Consider the following 22336-nt stretch of genomic DNA (forward strand, 5'->3'; position numbering starts at 1 on the left):
ATAGGTTTTAGTTCTTCCTTGAATGTTTGGTAAAACTCCCCTGTGAAGCCGTCTGGTCCTGGGCTTTTGTTTGCTGGAAGCTTTTTGATGACTGCTTCAATTTCTTCCATAGTTATTGGCCTGTTGAGATTTTTAGATTCTTCCTGATTGAGTTTTGGAATGTTGTATTTTTCTAGGAATTTGTCCATTTCCTCCAGGTTGTCTAGTTTGTTGGAGTAGAGCTGTCCATAGTATTTTTTAACAATCATTTGTATTTCTGTGGGGTCTGTTGTTATTTCGCCTCTATCGTTTCTAATTTTGTTTATTTGGGTCCTCTCTCTTTGCTTCTTGGTGAGTCTGGCTAGAGGTTTGTCAATCTTGTTTATCCTTTCAAAGAACCAGCTCTTGGTTTCATTGATTTTCTGTATTGTTTTTTTGGTCTCTATGTCATTTATTTCTGCTCTAATCTTTATTATCTCCTTCCTTCTGCTCACTCTGGGGTTTTCTTGTTGCTCTCTTTCTAATTCTTTGAGTTGTAGAGTTAGATGATTTACTACCATTTTTTCTTGTTTGTTGAGATAGGCCTGTAGAGCTATAAACTTCCCTCTCAGGACTGCTTTCATTGTGTCCCATAGGTTTTGGATTGTTGTGTTTTCATTGTCATTAGTTTCCAGGATGTTTCGAATTTCTTCTTTGATTTCATTGGTAACCCAATCAATATTTAATAGCATGCTATTCAGCTTCCAGGTGTTTGAGTATTTTGGGTTGTTTTTATTGTAGTTTATTTCTAATATTATGCCATCGTGGTCTGCGAAGACGCTTTTTATGATTTCAATTTTCTTGAATTTGGGGATACTTTGCTTGTGACCCAATATATGGTCTATTTTTGAATATGTCCTATGAGCATTTGAGTAGAATGTATATTCCCTGGCTTTCGGGTGAAGTGTTCTGAAGATGTCTATTAAGTCCATCTGATCTAGTGAGTCATTTAGGATTGCTGTATCTTTGCTGATTATTTGTCTAGAGGACTTATCCAGTGCTGTCAGTGGTGTATTAAAGTCCCCTACTATGATTGTATTGTTGTCGATGTCTCCTTTGATATCTTCCAGGAGTTTTTTTTATGAATTTGGGTGCTCCTGCATTGGGTGCATATATGTTTACCAGGATTATATCTTCTTGTTGTATTGATCCCTGTAGTATTATGAAGTGGCCTTCCTTATCTCTTGTTATGGCCTTCACTTTGAGGTCTATTTTGTCCGATATAAGTATTGCTACCCCAGCTTTCTTTTCCTTTCCATTTGCCTGAAAGATATTTTTCCATCCTTTCACTTTCAGTCTGTGTGAGTCCCTTCTAATGAGGTGGGTTTCTTGTTGACAGCAGATGTATGGGTCATGTTTTTTTATCCATTCAGCCACTCGATGTCTTTTGTTTGGAGCATTTAGTCCGTTTACGTTTAAAGTTATTATTGAAAGGTACTTGTTTGTAGGCATTTCTGTTTTTGTGTGGCTGTTTTCTTTCTGAGCTTTTTATTTCTTATTTTTATACCAGTCCCTTTAGCATTCCTTGCATTGCTGGCTTGGTGGTGATAAACTCCCTTAGCCTTTTTTTGTCTGTGAAGCTTCTTATTTCCCCTTCAAGTTTGAATGATAGCCTTGCTGGATAGAGTATTCTTGGATTCAGTCCTTTGCTTTGCATCACTTTGTAAATTTCTGTCCATTCTTTTCTGGCCTGATGTGTTTCTGTTGAGAAATCATTTGACAATCTAATGGGAGATCCCTTGTATGTAACTTTCCGTCTCTCTCTTGCAGCCTGTAAGATTCTCTCTTTGTCCTGAACATTTGCCATGGTAATTATGATGTGTCTTGGTGTGGGTCTTTTTGGGTTCACCTTGTTTGGGACTCTCTGGGCTTGTGTGACTTTTTTCTTCCCCACCTCAGGGAAGTTTTCTGATATTATTTCTTCTAATAGGTTTTCTAATCCTTGTTCATCCTTCTGTTGTTCTGGTACCCCTATTATTCGTATGTTGTTTCGTTTCATGTTGTCCCAAAGCTCCCTTAGGCTCTCCTCCTGTCTTTTCATTTTTTTCTCCAATTGCAGTACGTTTTGGGTGTGTTTTGCTTCCTTGTCTTCTAAATCACTAATTCGGTCCTCCGCTTCTCCTAGTCTACTGTTGATACTTTCAATGGAGTTTTTCATTGCAGCTATATCACTCTTCATTTCTACTTGGGTCTTACTTAAGTTGTTGATTTTTTCATCTGTTTCTTCTAGCTTCTTGCTGAGGTTGTCGATTTTTTCCTCCATCCGGTTTATGCACTCTAGGACCCTTATTCTGAATTCTTTTTCTGTCATGTTGCATGCCTCTGTATTACTTAGCTGCTTTTCTGGAGAGTCCTCCTTCTCTTTCCTTTGGGGGTTTCTTTGTCTACCCATGTTTGATCTCACTGACATACCTAGACGTTGAGTCGTTCAGTGGCTGCTCCCTTGGTGGCAGTGACTCCTTGGTCTGCGGTTGCTCTTCGGGCGGTTGCGGTAGCAGCTGCTCTTCAGTTGGCAGCAACTCCTCTGGTGGGTGCTGTTCACAGCTGTGGTGGCTCTTCTGGCTGGTGGGGCGAGGTTTCACGTACAGCTGCTGTTCCTCAGCAGAGGGTGTGGTGCTCAGGAGGTTGCTGTTGCTTGGATCTGCTGTGTTGATTTAAAGGCACAAAATACAACACAACAAGGCACCACGTACCAGGCACTATACACAAATATACTCACGATATTAATAACCCCAAATAAAGGTGACCACCTGAATTAAGAGAATTAGGGGATAAGGAAGAAGGAAGAGAAAAAGAGAAAAAAGAAAAGAAAATTAGGGACCAAAAAAAGGAGTGCAAAAATGAAATTGGGAAAAAGGAGGGGGGAAAGTAAAAGCGAGAAAAGAAAGGAAAAGAAAAAGAAAAGAGCGAAAAGAGAGAATGAAGTGGAAGAGGGGAAGAGACTTTTTTATATGAGGAGAATACTCCTATAGAACAGCCATTAATCCCAACAAATTCCAGCAACAGCTCCCTGGAGATGAATGCAAACTAGAAACAACCAATAATATAACGATGAAAATAGAATGGAGAACACTAATCCCAAAATAAAATAAAGAGAAAATAAAATGGCACTTTAAAAAAAATGGTAAAATGGTAGCAGTAATAATACTGGTTAAAAATAAGAAGGTAGTAATTAAAAGGGTAAAATCAGGTGATGGAAAAAAGAAGAAAAAAAAAAAAGAAGAAGAGGAAAAGAAAAAAAAAAGAAAAAAAAGAAAAAAATTGGTTTCTTAGTTAAAAGGTGAAAAAAGAAAAAAAAAATATTGCAGTAGTGAAGGTCCTTCGGTTCTTCTATTCTTCAGTGTGGCTCGCCTTAGACCTGCCAGGTATTCAGGAGAGTGTTGAGTTTCCCTGCGATACACTGTTCCTCTGTGTTGTAAACCACAGTCCTTATTTTAAAGCAAGCCACATTTGTTTCCCAGACTGCCTTATTTTGTGTTTAGCAAAGAGTCAGTTTGTGGGTCAGCCTCTGGGTGGCAGTGTTCTGGGGTTGGCCTCTGAGGCTACAGGGCCTCTCTGTCCAGTGGAAGTTCACTGTCCAGAGCTGGCTGCGTAAGAGTTACCAGTGCTGTGTTGTTGCTGGGATTGAAAATCCCTCTATAGGCCAGACCCTGTTAACTCCCAGGGACTGATCAGGTTATTTTAATCCTTGATCTCCTACAGGGTGGAATCTGGGTGTGGCTGTGCTCCTTGCCTGGGGGCTGGGGGGAGGAGTCTCACTCTCCGGAGAGAATGGCTGCCTCAGCCCTGGGCTCAGGGGTGTCTCAGCACTCAACTCGCTGCCACCTCTCCCGGCCCCCCCTCTCTCCTCAGTCTCTCCCCAGATTCCACTCCTCCGCACACTCTCCCTCTCTTCAGCACAGGTGAGTGTCTGTATCCGAAATGTCCCATGAACAGGGTTCAGTGAAAACAAACAAACAAACAAACGCCGGCCGCGGAAACGGGGAAGGCTTGGTTTCTGTAAGCTTCTTCTCTTACCGGGACTGCATGGTCTGGTCAGCTCTTCAGGCTGCCCTCTTTAGGCTCAGTCCTCTGTGATCACAGACCGAGCTCTCAATTCCCCCGGCAGCGCCAGGAATCCCGCGGTTCTCCTTTCCCCTGTTAGGGGCTGTGCCTGTCCCAAGGGACGCGGCTGTCTGCCACGCGGTCTCCCTCCGACTCTCTGGGCTCAGAGGTCTGGCGAACTTTCCTGTCCAAATCCCTGGGTTTTTTTTACCTTTCCAGGGGAGTTCTGCTCTTCCCGGCTGCAAACCGTCTCGCCAGCTGAGGAATTTCGCCAATTCGGGGTGGATGTTACTAGTTTCAGCTGCTCACTCCATTTGCTCAGGGACACGACCTGGGACGCGTCTGCCTATACCGCCGCCATCTTTCCTCAACTCAATAATATTACCAGATTTTTAAATGTTTGCATTCACCTTTACATTCTAGAATAAACCCTATTTAGTCATTATAACATATATGATATTTATATATAACGAGAGGCCCGATGCACGAAATTCATGCAAAGTTCTTGGCCCCGGCCCCCGCCCATCGCCGCCATGGCTGGGGGCCTTGCCACCTCTGCCATGCCCCCTGCCCATGGTGACTTTGTCCAGAAAGATGTCCAGTCTAATTAGCATGTTACACTTTTATTATTATAGATACTTATATGATATCATAGCATAATATGACATATAATTATATAATATAACATATATAATGTAAGTATAAAGTATAAGTATGAAATATATTTATTTAGGAACTTTTCATTTATGCTCTTAAATCATATTTACTGATAATTTATTTTACTTTTACATTCCTTGTTCTTGTATCATGGCTGTTCTGGCATCATATAAAGATAATCAAATAAACTCTGAAAATATAAAATCAACACAGTAATATTAAGTAATTTTAGGTCAGTGTCAAAATAAATGGAAGTAAATGCTGAACCACAGTAACATGTAAAAGTGAAAGGTTGTCAAGGGCAAAGGATGTCCTTTAGTCAAGTATGCATGTTAAAATATTAAAAGTAAGCATTAACGAATAGAAATAGAAAATGTTGCTCTTGAACCAGTAGAAGTGGAAAAGGGGGAACACAAAAACTCAACCAGTTTTGTCTTAAATCTTGGGTCTAATCCTGTTGCGGACTGTTCTGCCGATTTTCGTACATGATATCTGCATTGAGGTCGGGTCCTCGGAAGAGTTTATGTTGGCTAGTGCCAGGAATAGGGCGTGGGAGGGGATGGGGATACCACAAGCTTTGTGTTAATTTCTCCTTTTGTGGGTTCTCAGGCTTGACAGAGAGACTAACTTCAAAGCCCAATTGTGTGTGAGTTACAGGCTTGGGATCCTGATTTCTGAAGGGAATCTTTTATTTATATCCCAACCAGAAGCCCAAGCTAAAATAGACAGACTCCCTTGTTTTCCCCAGGGCAAGTGGGTAGATTATTATTATTATTTTCTGGTCTATTCTTTTACTGATATGGAGATCTTCAAGACTCCTAGCTTAATGTTTGGGTCTCTGTTCTAACTCACTGCCTCAGTCAAGACCACGGGCTCATCTTTTCCCAATAATATTTAATGTTTTTTCCCCATAATCTGACAATCTGCTTGCAGGGCAGCCTATCACCTTGGTTTGCATCCCTTTGAGTTCAGCAGTGCATCTAGAAGACATGTTTTCCTCGGGCATGTCTTTGTATTTTTAGTGAATTTTCCCATTTCTTCCTCTTAGGACCAACTCAAAACTCACTCTCTTTGGAAATTTGACAGGTATGGTGTTGCCCACTTTATGTCAGCCTGTTACAAGAGGTTGTAAAAAAATTCAAAGTGTTTTCATTTATTTATAATTTATTTCCCATAGTTTCTTTTTAGATATGTGCACAGGGTGGGGCAAACATTGGTTTGCAGTTGTCCGCATGGAAAAATACCTACAGATTATGATTATTACAAAAGCTTTAACCGTGTTTTGCCTGCTCACAACTGTAAACCTACTTTTGCCTCACCCTGTCCATCATATTAAATATATTGTTACTTTATAAGAAGTAACATCTTATGTACTTTTTTCAGATAAACTTAAAAATCTAGTAGCTGCATGTTCTTCAGCTAGTTTAAAGATTCTAACTTTAAAACATTTTTCGTTTGAATCAGCATTGTTTTGTGGCCTATTTTCTAGGTCTAGTGGCAAATGATCCCATTTTTTGAATTGTTTCTAATTTGAGGCCATAAAAAGTGTGGGGATTATATTTCTTAATAGAGCATTAATGGCATTTAATTCTGTACTATCTCTTTTCTAATTATTTTTGGGGGAGGAAATGAGTCAAAGGTCTGATTGTTTTACATTAAGAGCTAGAATCAAAGAAGCCTTAGAGGTGACTCAGACCTTACTTTACAGATGAGAAAATCCGCACTCAGAGCATCTAGGAGACCTGCTGAACACATTAGCCGGTGAGCATTGGATCAGGAAGAAGTCCTCAGCCACCCCATTGTTTGCTTTAACAGAAGTGGGAGACCGAGATGGTTTGATTTATGTCTTATTACTGGTCCTTTATCCAGCATAGATTAAAATCTCTCCTTTAGAATGGCAGTAGAGTACATATTTACATTCTTATCGAAGTACTTACTAAGTCACATAGTTTTAATTACTCGTCTGAGAGCGGTGCCAAGTGTTCCCTTTGCCCCTCTGCTAATGAATATGTAATTGTCTCTCAGGAGATTAAACAACCCACTGGCTGGGCTGTGAGTGGCTCCACAGCAGGCACTCAGGTGTGTCCTGTTGGCACCCCTTGGAGGCCTGGTGTAGTGCAATGGCATGCCCATACCTGGCATTCCATAAATGTTTGTGAACGTGCGAATGAATAAATGAAATGGGCAGTGAAGATGAATACCACATGTGCCTCTTCGAGTTTGGGCTTGGCAGATGTGTTTTGACTTCTTTTGAGATCACATGATAGAGTGAGGTACATTCTGAGATTTGGAACAGCTGTTCTGCAGAGCAGCCAACGACCTATGATCCTGAGATGTAATGGTTGGATGTGAAAAGGGCATGAATGTCCTCTTTCTAGCTTTGAGGACAATTTAATGTGGGGTTAATCCCATTTTATTTACATCTTTTTGCTTAGGCAGGGCACATTTCTGTAACTTATTACAGAGAAATGTCTAATTATAGTGATTTGGATATTGGAATAATAAAGTTAAAAGAAGTATTTATTGAGAGTTTTGTCTATGTGTTTTTCCCTAAATTTCTTGCAATAAATATTAGTTATTTTTCTAAAGTAGGAAATAAAATAATTTATAGTCTGATCTATATACATTTTACAAAATTACCGTTCTATGCATTATCTTTTCCCCTATTTTCACTCTTTTTATCTTCTGTAATATGAAAAGTAGTCATCCTACTTTAGTATATTAATTACTCATTTGGTGGTTTTTGAATCATCATATTTAAACTTATTTTTGAAAATTATTGTTATAATTTAAATAGTATGTGTTGAATCTTACCTGATTAATAAGAATATTAACAGTTATTTGCATACTTCTGAGTTCCTTATTTTCAAGTTCTTATTGATACAGTAATTTATTATTAAATTATTATTTTTATAATTATACCTTTAAGAATTATTTTTGATGTTTGCTTTGGTTAATAACCACATGAAGAGCAATTACTTAGATTCATGTTTGGTGGTTTTTCGATGCACAACATTTGATGTATAAATTAATTATTTCCAAAGGGAGTTCTGAGTGGTTGCAACGTCCAGGGTGTGGCCATGGGAGTGGGTAGCTATGTTGTAATGAAATAGAAGGTCATCAGAGATGAGGTCAGAAACTGAAAGGCAAAAAAATGAGATGAGTTACACAGAGTAATGGCAAGATTTGGGTGGAATGGAACACTATAAGCCAAATGCCCAGATCTCAAGGGAATGAGATTCTATGGAAGGTACATAAAACACCAATATGTGTAGGACAAGATCTTCACTACTCCCCTGGACTATGATCTCCAAGAAACAGACAAGTTAACACATTGCGGACCAGTAGTTTTATTGCTAGCTTTACCCAGTGGCCAGATAAGTTTGTATTAAACGAGTACAAAAAACATTTTACATAAATGTTAAAGGCACGCTTTAAAATTAATGTAAATACCCATTGCATTTTGAAGTTATTTATTACATGTTCTTACAAAGCTAATATCTTTTTAAAGTATGATACTTTGTAAAACACTGTGTAATATGAAGTGAGAATTCTCATGATCCATCTGTAATGTGTTAAGCTATAAATAATTATACAACATGGTATGTGTAATGGTAGAAGCATGATCTAAAGCTTTTCAAGTCTAGATGAGGAAAGAGACTCTTGATGTATGGATGAATTAAAAGACTAACCATTTAATAAACGTTTATACTGTTTGGGAACTTTCAGGGTTTGTAAACATTTATGCACAGACTGTGGATATTGAGTAGAATGTTTGGTCTAAAATAAGTCTGCACACCTGAAACTCACTTAGTATTAGAATGTCAACTACACCCAAAAGTAAAAAAAAAAAAAAAAAAATTAAAAAATAGAGGTTAAAAAATAGAGATCACATTTGCTAAGTAATTAATTAAGCGCAATACCAAAGAAAAGGAAAAAGGTAGATGTGAACTGTCTTCAAGAAATATTTTCACCCTGCTGGTATGGCTCAGTTGGTTGAGTGTCATCCAATGCCCTGAAAGGTCCCTGAGGCCTAGGGACCCTACCCGTGCATGAATTTCATGCACTGGGCCTCTAGTTCTATTATAGACTTCCTCAGCCCTTTTTGGATTCAAGTAAGGTATAAATAATAAGCAAATATATTCTAGTTGATGATGTTAAAAAATAAGAAAACACATTATACATTATTTACTGTTCCACATTTTAGAAGACATTCTTTAGCTAATCTAAGTATACCTTGCTGTTTGTAGAGCAGCATCAAAAGGTCAGCTGCTCTTTGGACGTTGCGTTAGGTGACATATTTCTTATGTCTTCCAAAAAGAAAAAGGTCTTCAAACATCATAGACTGGTTAACGATTGCTATTCTGGGGACAAGGAGTCGTGGGGGTAGACAGTGCTGCCCACAGGAATGTTGAACAGCAAATGCTGGCTTTGGGCAAAGAAGCTTTGATCCATAGTGACCTCTTTGAAATGTTGGGACTGCTGGTCCTTGTGGGGACCTGTATTAAAAATGTCTGTCACAGACAGGACATTCTATGTGAGAACAGAAATGCTGAATAATAGGGCAATGATACCCTATCTATAAACCAACTATGTTTACAGATGCCCTAAATAACAGGCCCAAGTCGATTTTACTATGATAAATATTCCAGTTGTAATGCTCTGCAGAATTCTCATCTTTCTCATGTATTTTAAGTAAGATTTCTGGGCCGTGTGGCTTTTCTAGTAAACATCAATGATGTGCAACCACGGAGCACAGACCTTGTCATTTATTTAACTCCAACTGTCTTTAATCTTGAAACGCTTGAGGATAGTAATACAGTGAGAAACCTTGAGGTTTCAACATAATCATAGAACATTTTGCAGAAGCAGATTTTCAAATTCTTTGGTTTTTTTTTTTTTTTGTGACATTTACCATCGAAATCTTGTGTTATCTATATGTCTTTTTATTTGGACCCCGTGGTTTCTTTCTTTCTTTGGTTTTCATCTTTCTCCCTCTCTCTCTCAGTTCACAGCCATGAATGAACCACAGTGCTTCTACAACGAGTCCATCGCCTTCTTCTATAACAGGAGTGGGAAATATCTCGCCACAGAATGGAACACAGTCAGCAAGCTGGTGATGGGACTTGGGATCACCGTCTGTATCTTCATCATGTTGGCCAACCTACTGGTCATGGTGGCCATCTACGTCAACCGCCGCTTCCATTTCCCTATTTATTACTTAATGGCCAATCTGGCCGCTGCAGACTTCTTTGCTGGATTGGCCTACTTCTACCTAATGTTCAACACGGGACCTAATACCCGGAGGCTGACTGTCAGCACGTGGCTCCTCCGTCAGGGCCTCATTGACACCAGCCTGACGGCCTCGGTGGCCAATTTGCTGGCCATTGCGATCGAGAGGCACATTACCGTTTTCCGCATGCAGCTCCACACGCGGATGAGCAACCGGAGGGTGGTGGTGGTGATTGTGGTCATCTGGACCATGGCCATTGTGATGGGTGCTATTCCCAGTGTGGGCTGGAATTGCATCTGTGATATTGAACATTGTTCCAACATGGCACCCCTCTACAGTGACTCCTACTTAGTCTTCTGGGCCATTTTCAACTTGGTGACCTTTGTCGTCATGGTGGTCCTCTATGCTCATATTTTTGGCTACGTTCGCCAGAGGACTATGAGAATGTCTCGGCACAGTTCTGGACCCCGGCGGAATCGCGATACCATGATGAGTCTTCTGAAGACTGTGGTCATTGTGCTCGGTAAGCGTTGTCTTGACCGTCACTTACTCTACGGATTCTCCATGTCTTGCTATAAATTAGTTTCGGATAGTGGTAAACGATGTTATGAATATTCACTAGTATGTCTGTAGGACTTACAAGGGGATGAAGTACTTTTTATCAAATCTCTGTGGTGAAGTCAGCATCCCAGTCTTTCTAAAATGACAGAATTAGTTTTAGGGAAATGCACGTCTCAGTGGCTCAGTGTAAATGATGATGTAAACGATGTCATTGATCAAGTGTTGAAAATTCTAGCTTTGCAGGTTTCCCTGTAGCCCAGTTGTGGGATTTTTGCCTTGTGGTCTCTATGAAAGTGTTTTCAGATAGAAAGTGTTTATTATGTAATATGAATATGCTTTCATAGATAGCTGTGTTTATGGATCTATTTTTAAATAAGTTATCTTTCACATTCTGTAATTGTCACTACACACATGTAGGTAGCATATCAAGGTTTTGTATAGATTTACTGCATAAATGGATTTGAATCAATAGCATTCTTCATCTCTATGAAAACTTAGTGTTTTCCCCATTAATTTTCTATTTGTAGTAGTAGAAGTTAAGTTTTATTTTAAGGTGAGGAGCAAGTTTTTATTCTATGTATACGCAAATAACTTTTGCCTTTAAATAGCTATTGTTTTTCCTGGATGAAGAATTCACGGTAATGACCAGGAGGAATATTTTTATTTCTTCATTTAAGTTCTCAGGGAATTAAAGAACATCTAAGTTCCAGGTCCTCTTCTGACCCCTGGAGATTTACCCACAAAAAGGATACACACAGAACATTTCTCTTGGAGCTCAGAGTGCGTCATTTAAAAGTTCAGCCAGTGAGAATTCGTTTAACTAATTACCCTATTGGATCACATTTTCTCCATAGACTATATTCAGAATAGTGTTTGATCACGTTTTTAAAAATATCTTTTAGCATTTCAGTTTTCCCCATGGAAATTCAGTGGAAAGTTCCTCTAATGCTCTTTGGGCCAATTTCTAAAGCCGTGTTGAATGAATGTGACCTGGGATTGCGAGGCTCCTCTGAAACTCCAGGACTTACATTCATTTAGTCCCTGGGAAGAGCTAGAGCCCTCATCATCACAGAGTAAACTAGCATTCTGGTTGAGGCATTGGTCCCATTTATTCTGATTAGGGCAAATGCATCGTGGAGGTCATAGCTGAGTTTGCTGATTGAGACCCTCATGTGGACCTTAAGGATAAGGATGAGACCTGGGAGTTGCTGACACAACTAAAGTCCTATCTGTAACTAACTGGACACAGATAATATTCCCACTGGGGACTCCAGCCCCTCAGATATGAGATTATCTTATTCCTTCCAACAAAGCTTAGTAGAAGTATAAAAATGGTTTCCCTATATGTTAATTGTCACCAAAAACCTTGAGAACTTGAGCATACCTGTGCCACGAGGACATATTTTCCATGATAGATGAAACACATCTTTTGGGGGCCACTTTTCCTCAAGTGCTGCTGCTCACAGTTCATAGAGCCGCTAGCAGAAAAGGACTATTGAACTTGGAGTATGAACCTGCCAAGTTCTTGTTTTGACTTTGACCTTTGTATAATGCCTAACAAATTCAGGTATGCAGTATGCTTCAAGACTCATGTACATTAACTTTTGTGTCTCACTGGGTTGCTTTGTAGGTTAAATGAGAATGATTTGGAGGGTTTATGAGGCAATAGTTTCAGTGTATATCTGCCCTACATGCCCCTTCCACCCCGGCACACCAACCCCAAACTTAAACATAACAAAAGTAATGTTGCCCTCTGATCTTTAAGCTTGTAGACTCTACAGATATCAAATGCAGGTGACAACCTCTGGGGAAATAGCATTATTTCAGTAGATATGTAATAGAAGAAGTTTTATGTGTATGTGACTGTAACATAGGAAAGAGAAATTAAATAAATGGACTGTAGCCTTTTTGAGAAAAGCAGTAAGAATGGGAGAATGAGTGGGGCGGGTGGTTAGCAAGCTTAGGATAGGGAATTCACATCCTATGCAGATACTTGTCAAGGTGACACCTGAAACCATCCACACAATGTACTCTGCTGCCTGAATTCTGCGTAGTCACGACTGCACGGAAGAGAAGGTCTGGTCTTGTAGGAACAAGAATTGTAGTCTACTTGAAGCTCTTGTTATTGTAAATTAGTTTATTGACAGTGGGGTTTTTGGTGCACATTTTATTTTTAATATCCATCTCCCCTGCCAGTTTGTCAGCTTTGTGATGATAGGCAGGGATTGCAAAGATGTGTTGCCCATTTTCTCCACGTGATCTTCCAATCAAAATACAACAGCTTGCAAAGCGACTGGCCACGTGGATGCTCAGCAAATAATATGTTTATCTTACTTTCATTTATTTGGGGGATGATTATAGTTGGATTAATTGTGCAGAGAACCTTCAGTTTCTGATTCACTATGTTAAAGTCACCTCTGGGTTGTTCAGTCCTCATGATCAGGAAGAGGATTTGTTGGTCAACAAGTCAAATTCCTGGGAGTCAGCAGAACATATAGGCGCCTTTGAGATTTATGGTGGCAATACCTGTATCAGTTTCTAAGCATAAGGTTGTCTGTAAGCAACTTTTGAGTGAGCACTGGATCTTAATACTTGTATGTGTCAAACTCTTTTTTATTTATTTATTTATTTATTTATTTATTTATTTATTTTATAACCTCATTTCCGAGAGGAAGGGAGAGGGAGAGAGAGATAGAAACATCAGTGATGAGAGAGAATCATTGATGGGCTGCCCCCTGCACGCCCCACACATGTGCCCTGACCAGGAATCAAACCGTGACCTCCAGGTTCAGAAGTCGATGCTCAACCACTGAGCCACGCCGGCTGGGCTGTCAAACTCTTATGTAGCATTTAATCCTTTGCCCAGTGCTGGTCTACCATAGAAATTAGTATGAGTAATAGCAGCCCTGTGGAGTGTAGGTACCATTATGTACTTGTTATCTTCCTCTTTGAGAGGTGAACACTTAGGGACAGAGACGTTAGGTAACTTGCACAAGGTCACACCGCTAGGTAAGTACAGGAGCTGGAGCTCCCGTCAGGCCCTCTCTGTTCCAGAGCCCATGCTAGCCTGTATCTCCGTAATAAGAACAATCACCCGCACTGTCCTGTGTTCTGTTATGAAGTTTGAACAGCGCCGTGCTATTAAATTGAAACATTGTGGCTCCATTTGTTTCTGTTGATACTGCCTAGCTGCCTGGGCTTTGTTGCCTGGGTGGAAGAAAGCTTGAAGGAGCATTCCTTTCCTCCTTTTGTTTCCAATGATGACGCTCAGGACTGGCGTTTTTATCAGCCCTTCCCCACTGTTTGCAGTCGCGGCACCATCACCGACTGCTGATGATTGAGGGAGTGTTTTGTTACAGGTATAGTTCACTCGAGGGTTTATTATCCCAGCATGAGGTCATGTAATCCTTCCCCAGGCTCGAAGTCTCCCTGCTTGACATTTTACCAAGAATTCCTTCTGAGTTTGTTACCGAGTTGAATCAGAGTGGCAGGCAAGTTCTTCCTTATTTGACCACAGTCTGTCTTGACTTGTAAGTCCCAGCCTTTCCTGCTCTATTCCTTGTGACGACACTTCTATTGGGGGTAATTAGGAGAGGAAACCCAGGATTTAGAAAGAGACAGTCATGGTGACAGTGTGCAGGGTTTTGCCTCTGAGCCCTGGGACAGAGTGAGGGACATAAAGCAACATACATCCAGGTGGGGCTTATGATTCTGTGGGGCTTATTACACTCTTTTTCTAGTTTGATCTGTTCTGGCTGGAAATGATCACCACTGGAGCTAAATCACCCCTTATTACCTGCATTCTCTGGGCCCTACTCTTCATGCACTTGTTTATACCATTGCACCAAGGACAGTTGTCTTTCTCCCGTGTCAGACCGAAGGAACTGAGTTAAGATAGGGTGCGTGACTTATCCAACTCTTTTGTCAGCAGCAGAACTGGAATTCAGCTGCAGGATTGTTGTAGACCGTGACCTTCCATCATAGGAACATACCATACAAGGGACTTAACTGGTCACGGTACTAGTGATGGGGCCAGATGAGTTCAAGTCCATTGTTTTCTTGTTCACTCTGATGAAAGATAACTTGGCCAGTATCCTGCTAGCAAATCCTTAGGTACTTGTCTATTTCACTCACCAGACATGTTGTTGAGTGCTGATTGAATGCTAAGGGATGAAAAGGTGAGTGATACACCCCATTCTTTACAGAGCTTATCGTGTATCAGAGGAGACTAGGGAAGAGCAGCAGGACAGTGGGGCCCAGGTGGCAGTAGAGGTCTGGGTAGAGAATCCCAAGTGGAGGGAAGAGAGGACCTCCCACAGGAGGCAGTACTCAGCTCAGTCTTCCTGATTGTGGAGGAGCTGGCCATCGTGTGGGTGGGGATGGAGGAGAAGCTAAGCAGGAGCAGGAGCAAAGGTCCTTACCTTTGAGGAACTGAAAGTAGTCAGGTGTGATCAGCGAAGAGTAGGTACGTCCCACTGCGTTTTGACTGGAGAGAGAGCATAGTCTTCATAACACAATAAAGGGTTTGGGCTTTTGCCTGTATGTGACCAGAGATGCTGAAGGATTGATTCCCCAAGATAAATGGCAGCAATTCCTTATAGGATTAACCATGTAATTTATCATCCAAACAGAGACACTTTTATTTAAGGAAAACAGGCATTAAGTGGTTAGGGCATGGGAAGACAGGCATACACCAAGAATGGTCTGGTCAACCCAGAGTGTGTCACCCTCCCTGTAGGTTCTGCTTTCCTCTTGTTTGTTTATTAATATTCTTTCTAGGTTTTCTTTTGTCATTTTAAGTGCAGAGTTCAACACTGGACTTGTTCCATTGTGTAAAACTGGTAAAGAAGAACTTCCATTTTTTTAAAAAATATATATTTTATTGATTTTTTACAGAGAGGAAGGGAGAGGGATAGAGAGTTAGAAACATCAATCAGCTGCCTCCTGCACACCCCCTACTGGGGATGTGCCCGCAACCAAGGTACATGCCCTCGACCAGAATCAAACCTGGGACCCTTCAGTCTGGAGGCCGATGCTCTATCCACTGATCCAAACTGGTTAGGGCAGAACTTCCTTTTTTTTTTTTAAAGAAAAAAGCAAGGATCTTTCTAGATTTCGAATTTTAGAGTTGAAAGGGCACTTAAAAGCACACCATGTAACTCACTTATCTTATAAAGAGACTGAAGTTTCCAAGTTGGTTGAGAAATTTAGGACTGAGTTTTTAATTGGTGGCCCAAGCCGAGATCCAGGTTTGCTTTCTTCCCGGGGCTGCTCTTCTTACTGCCTATGCATCCACCTTGTTCAGTCCGATCACACTTCCTTCTGTGAGCATGAACATGTATCGCCGGGGTAGCCGGGATTAGGGGTAAACACTGGCTGTTGCGGTACCTGGCACCCACAGAAAGGGTCCCCTTGATTTTGGCCTCATTATAACCAATTGGTAATCTCTGTAATGGATCTTTGACAAAAGTCATCGGAAACTGAATTACTTGCACATTGTGTAGTTTTCACATACACTGAGTGGCCAGATTATTATGACCACCCCATCAGTACTTCATTGACACTTCCAAAAATACTGAATATTGAAAACTTCCTAAGCAAATACTCTCAAGGTTTTATTATTATTATTATTATTATTTGCATAACTAATTCACTTCATTGTACTGATGGGGTGGTTGTAATAATCTGGACGATAATAATCTGGCCACAGTGTATATTAGTATCCTGTTAGCTTTCTTCATAACAGTGTTGTATTTGTTTTTCATTTGACTTTTTTTTTATTGTTTGTTTTACCCAGTGTGTGTGTGTGTGTGTGTGTGTGTGTGTTCATTCTCATTCATTGTCATTGAAGCAGAATGCCTCTAGGATCTACTCCTGACTCTTCCATTAACTGGGTGATTTAGGGCAATTATATTCTCAATGCATTAATTTCTCTGTACCTTCATCTGTAGGATGAAGTTGGCCAGTTTGCTTTTTAAGATTATTTTGAGTTTTCTGTATTACTCCATAAATAAAATGACAAGGGCCTAGCTACTGTGGATCCATGTAGAATTCTACCATGTAGAATTTTCTAGTGGAAAACACCCATGGAACTGGAATAAAAGCAAGGGACTGGGACGTTTCTCCACATCCGCTTCTTTAATAATTGGCATTAGCCATATATCCCCTCCTCAGGGGAGTGGCACGCGTTTACAGAGGATAGTCTCAAAGAAATGAATTTCTTGCTTGACTCTGCAGCAGGGAGCCACGTGCAAGGAAGGGAGGGCTTCCCAGTTGGTCCTGTTGCTGGGGGAAGGGAGTGGGTACAAGACTCTCTTATTCCCTGGCCACAGGTGACCAGCGGCACATCCTGTTGATCTGAAGAGGAACCAAAGCTCCAGTCCCTGTGGGTTCTCACTGAAGGCCTCTTTGAGGAAGAGCCCGAGAGAATATTCATGAGAGCTTTGATTGTTTGTTTGGCCAGCGCTGGCTTGGCCCCGTGGGTGTGGTCAGGAGAGACACCCTGTGGAAGCCCCATAGTGCTGCCCAGACCCCAAATCCTGGGCCGGTCAAGAGAGAAAACAAGTTTCAAATACCAGCTCTTTATACCCTTTTGTTGCTCCACTTTATTCAAATATTTTTACTCAAAAGGAACTTTAAAGCATAAACACAAATAAAAAATACCACGTTAACCTAACAGAGTTCCTTTTGAGGTGTGGACAGAGCTGCCAGCACATGAAGCTCTTCCTTATTTTAGGTCTGATGAGAACGATTCAGGCCTTGTCTAGCTGAGACTGTGCTGCAGTCATTTGATCTTATCATTCAAGGTCATGAGGGATGCAAAGATTCCTTGAATGAACTGTGGTGACCACTGGTAATCACTGTTGCTTAGGACTTGAGAGCTTAGATTTGGAATAGAATAGGTCAGGGCTTGGGATTAGAATTTTGACTCCTCACTTGTTAGTTTCATAACCGTGAGGCAATGACTTCATCTCTCTGCTGAGTCTCAGTTTCAGAATTAATAAAATAAGGATGGTAAAACCTTTCTCATCAAGTGATTGGGAGCATCAGATGAGCTGATTCATGTAAACCACACGGGAGGGATCTGGCTAATAAAATACACTTACTAAGTGGTAGCAGGTATGATCACTCCTTTTATGTTTCCTCCCCTTCTTTCTTTTTCTGACACACCCACATTCCCTCCCCCACTCATTTCTTTCTTTCTCTTTCTGATGTGCCCACACGCACCCACCTGTCCACATACATAAATAGTGAATTTGGTGGTTGAGATGGTGCTTCATTTCTGTGACATGGTATAAAGTATGTTTTAGCAGCTGTTGTCTCTAATAACAGGCTGTAAATTTTATTATGAGTGACCTTTGCTTTTCCAAAGATACATCAGAACTGCAGAGTTGCTGGCATCTTATTTGTCGAGCCTTAGCCCTGTGTATGAAAATTTCTAGCAGCACCACAAGGAATGGCTTTTTGGCCTGGTAACTCCCTGGAGATGATTAAGTGGTGTTGACCATTAAAATGCAACAGGCCACTTTGTCAGTATCTATTAGAAAGGGTCATCACTCCTTCACATGGACATGCAAGGCTTAGGACACAGCTAGCAGCCCAGTCATTATCTAGGGCAGTGGTTCTCAACCTTCCTAATGCCGTGACCCTTTAATACAGTTCCTCATGTTGTGGTGACCCCCAACCATAAAATTATTTTCGTTGCTACTTCGTAACTGTAATTTTGCTACTGTTATGAATCATAATGTAAATATCTGATATGCAGGATGCATTTTCATTGTTACAAATTGAACATAAGTAAAAGCATAGTGATTAATCACAAAAACAATATGTAATTATATATGTGTTTTCTGATGGTCTTAGGCGACCCCTATGAAAGGGTCATTTGACCCCCAAAGGGGTCGCGACCCACAGGTTGAGAACCTCTGATCTAGGGCATCATTCTATTTCCTTTTGATCCTCAGTGAAGGACCATTTCTGTCATAAATGGAAGAAATGCCAAATAGATGGGTCATGAGTCTTTATTGCTGTTGTTCAGCTGGTCCCAACTTACAGTGTGACCACTAGCGATTCCTTTATTCTGGGCTTCATCACTGTTCACCTCGGAGGAAAAGGATATTTAACTCCTACTTTCTCACTGCTACTTCGTGAATCTCTTTGGAGTATTGTTATGGACCCTGCATGATCACCGGGCTTTATCTTACATCCCAGCACCTACAACAAGGCCCTGTCCTTGGCATACTTCAGATGTTTTTTGAATGAATAAATGACATATACCTTTTATTCTGGATGGAGTTTTACAAGTTCCCTACTAACAATAGAAACATACTTGTGTAACCTGATATTCAATGTGATTTAATAATGAGTCTCATTCAAATAACTATTTGTTAAAAGGTAGTCATAAGACAGTACTACATCTTGCCCGTCGAGGGCATTTTTAAGGCTAAGTTCCAGTGTGAGCTTGTTAATAATAGTTATTTTGTCAACAAACAGGGATTGGATATCTACTAGACCCTCTGTTAAGGAGTAGAGATGCAAAGATCAGTGAACACATGGACCTTGTCCTGAAGGAGTTCTCATTTTAGTAGATCGTGATAGGTCATTTAAATAAATACAATACAATACAAAACAATACAATACAACACAATATGGTAAAACATGCAAGGTGTCATGGGAGTGCTGCCTTCTCTTTCGGCAATGCCAGCAAGGGCTTCATTCTGAAGGTGCTGTCTTAAATGATGTGTAGGAGTTTGCCATGTAAACCCAGGGCAATAAATGGTTTCTATTAGATACCCTTTGCACTCTGAATTGCATTCAGTACTCAATTACTTCCTTATATTGCAATTAACATGTCACTTAGATATGATAGTAGCTCTGTTGGGCTTGCATATCTCTTGTAGATTGCTGGGAATGGGAGGGGAGGTTTGTATAATTTTAAGGTAATATTGTGTTTATAATATTTTTGCCTGCATTTTACACTGGTATAATACATTCATTTTTTTTGAATTGACCATAGTTAGCAGATTCCCATAATCAAGCTGGTTATAAAGAAATGAATTTGAATGGTTACCGACCTATAATGAAAGCAATGAATTTCTACATGTGCAAATTAACTCCCGTGGAAAGTAAGAAAAGTTCTATAGAGACATTGTATATCATGGAGATGTCGTTGCCAAGAAATGTTGATCTCCTCACACTTACTATAAGCACACACACACACACACAGAAATTGCCAAATTTAGCAAATAAAAATAATTACATGGGACATAAATATACTAACAAAACCATTTATTATCATAAAATCACATTTAACTGGGATTCATATAGTTTATCTGGCAACCCCAGCACACATGGCATTTAATGTCAATGAAGCATTTTAGATGATAATCAACTCTATAAGTAGATTTGTCTTATAGGTTTTCATAATATCCTGGGGATCAATTTAAGTACATAAGGAGTTTCACCTATTTAATATTTCTGATTTTTTATTTCGAGTTGCCTGGAGAAAAATAAAGGGAAAGTTCTAGTTTATAGAATCTTATATTTGTTTCTCAGAAATTAAGTGTGTGTATGAATAGGTAATGTTGTATACCTCTGGTTCAAAACGGAATTATCTCCTTATACGTATTCTTTGTTGTGCTCTTTGAAAACATTTTAATGAAATCTGTTTTTCCACATAAACAAGGAATTTTCCTTGTGTTTCTGCCTGTGACTTTTTTTTTTTTTTTTTTTTTTTGAGGTCTAACTACAGCCTGTGCCTCTGAGAAGCTACTTTCTATTCATGTGTTTTAGTGAAGATGATAGTGTCTAGACTGAATGTGGTCATGGCTTTACTTAAACCCTGGCAGGACTCCTCCACCAATAGAGGGGTTGTTGTAATGATCCAAAGCAAATAGGACATTCTAGGAGGGTGACACGGCAGTAACAGGGTCTTTTTGAAGAAGTGGGATTTAATCTGGCATCGGGAGACTGGAAATTCATGGCTTCACCTATTTATCCTGCCCTGGTTGACTTTTGTTGACACAAAGAACGCTGCATTTTAAGTAGGGTTTTCCATGAGTTCATTCTAAACAGGTATTTCTGCACTTGAAAAAGCTTCCCTTCATGTGGCAGGTCTGAGTTCATCTGCTCGAGCTATTTTCCTTTCTTTGGGGGAAAGAGAAGATAGTCCTTTGGAGCCCAGGCTTCCAGGACCTGCACAGGAGACTGAGGAACTGGAGAGGTGACAAGCTTGCCGTAGCCAGCAAGTGATTCGCCATGTTCTGCTGGAGGGCTTTGCTTTACTAACCTCACTGAGCACGTGGTGTCCGGGAATACTTCTTGGTATATTGCTCCAGCCCAAAGGGAAAAGCTGAGCTATAAATCGAGGAGCTGGAATTGGGTTTCAGGAGCGGTTGTATTTGGACAGCCTACAGAGCACATATATAATGATCAAATAAACAGCAGTTGTAGAGATTAGAGCACTCGCTCTATTTAATTTGGCAAATTCTAATGTCCTGGGGAGGGAGGGAGATGTTTTTGTTAAAAAAACACGATTTCTAAGGCATGTGCTCCAGCATACTTACAAACTACCAATGTAAGGACAACTTATTTAGAATGGAAGACAATGCTATAGAAACCAGATTTGGATAGTAAGTTTAACTGTAGTATAAATTATTACATTGCTATTGCTAAGATAGTAAGATTGATATTATTTCATAATGGAATTTCTTAATATTTTAGTTCAATCTGAATTGGTTCTACCACTTTTAAGGCAAGAAATCTGTCCCTAAAGCATGCATACATTTAAATGACATTAGAAACAGGAACAGAAATAATGAGAATCAATTAGAAAATTCATTTATATTTATTGATATGTCTATAATACATTACATAATAAATGGTTTACTGCTGTTACATTATATGTTCAATGTGTTGCCCTTCAGCCATTATTGAATGACAACTTTACTTAATAATGTTGTATGTAGCCTTATTAATATGTAGCTTATTTTGGTTATGGATTATTTTGACTCATTGTTTTGATTAGACTTTGAAGATATAAAGTAATATCCTTATGAATATAGATATTAAAGTCAGAAGTAGAATAACATTCAATTTTTGTTGAGAAGGTATCTACCTTCATCCTTTCAACAATTTACTATATGACAATTAAAACATTTCTAGTTTGCAACATTTTTCAAATTTAATTTAACCAAAATTTTTTATGAGGCTCAAATGTTTTTGTATAGATTATAAAATGAATGCTTCATTTATCCATTAGTTATTTTCTGAATACATAAAATTGTTTACCATTGTGAGTTTTCATTTTTCCTCTTGCCTTATTTTATAGCTACATTTTATTGCAAATACTTGATTTTTAAAAAAAAAAAATGTAATAACTCTTACTATGTACAATTTGAGCATTAATCTTATTTAAGTTACTTTTATCTACCAAATTTTAACTTTTCCTGGGTCAATACTTATGGTTATGAGAGTTTCTAAAAAAGTAAGGATAATAACTATTAACAGTTGAGTGCTTACTAGACATCAAGACACATTAGTTCTACTACTTTGCCCAAATTTATATGATATAAAATATTTTTAAAATATATTTTAATTGATTTTAGAGAGAGGAAGAGAGAAACATCTATGTGTGAGAGAACCATCAATTAGCTGCCTCCCATTTCACCCCTACTGGGAATCAAACCCACAACCTGGGTATGTGCCCTGACCAGGAATCGAAACAGTGACCTTTGGGTGCATGGGGCGACATTCAACCAACCGAGCCACACTGGCCAGGGCTGATATAAAATTTTATGCAAGAACCTTAATCTCTCAATTTCA

The 22336-nt window shown here is 39.7% G+C and overlaps 1 protein-coding gene across 6 annotated transcripts in view; it reads left to right on the forward strand.

Annotated features, from left to right (window-relative positions):
- LPAR1 (lysophosphatidic acid receptor 1) overlaps positions 1 to 22336 on the forward strand; it is a 125093-nt gene that overhangs the window by 65744 nt on the left and 37013 nt on the right. For all 6 annotated transcript variants that reach the window (XM_036330038.1, XM_036330040.1, XM_036330037.1 and 3 more), the window contains one exon: positions 9728 to 10475. In XM_036330038.1, the coding sequence (XP_036185931.1) occupies positions 9728 to 10475 (748 nt within the window). The remainder of the gene's footprint in view (positions 1 to 9727; positions 10476 to 22336) is intronic.

This window comes from Myotis myotis, unplaced genomic scaffold (assembly GCF_014108235.1).
Source record: "Myotis myotis isolate mMyoMyo1 unplaced genomic scaffold, mMyoMyo1.p scaffold_m19_p_12, whole genome shotgun sequence".
In the NCBI taxonomy this organism is placed as follows: Eukaryota; Metazoa; Chordata; class Mammalia; order Chiroptera; family Vespertilionidae; genus Myotis; species Myotis myotis.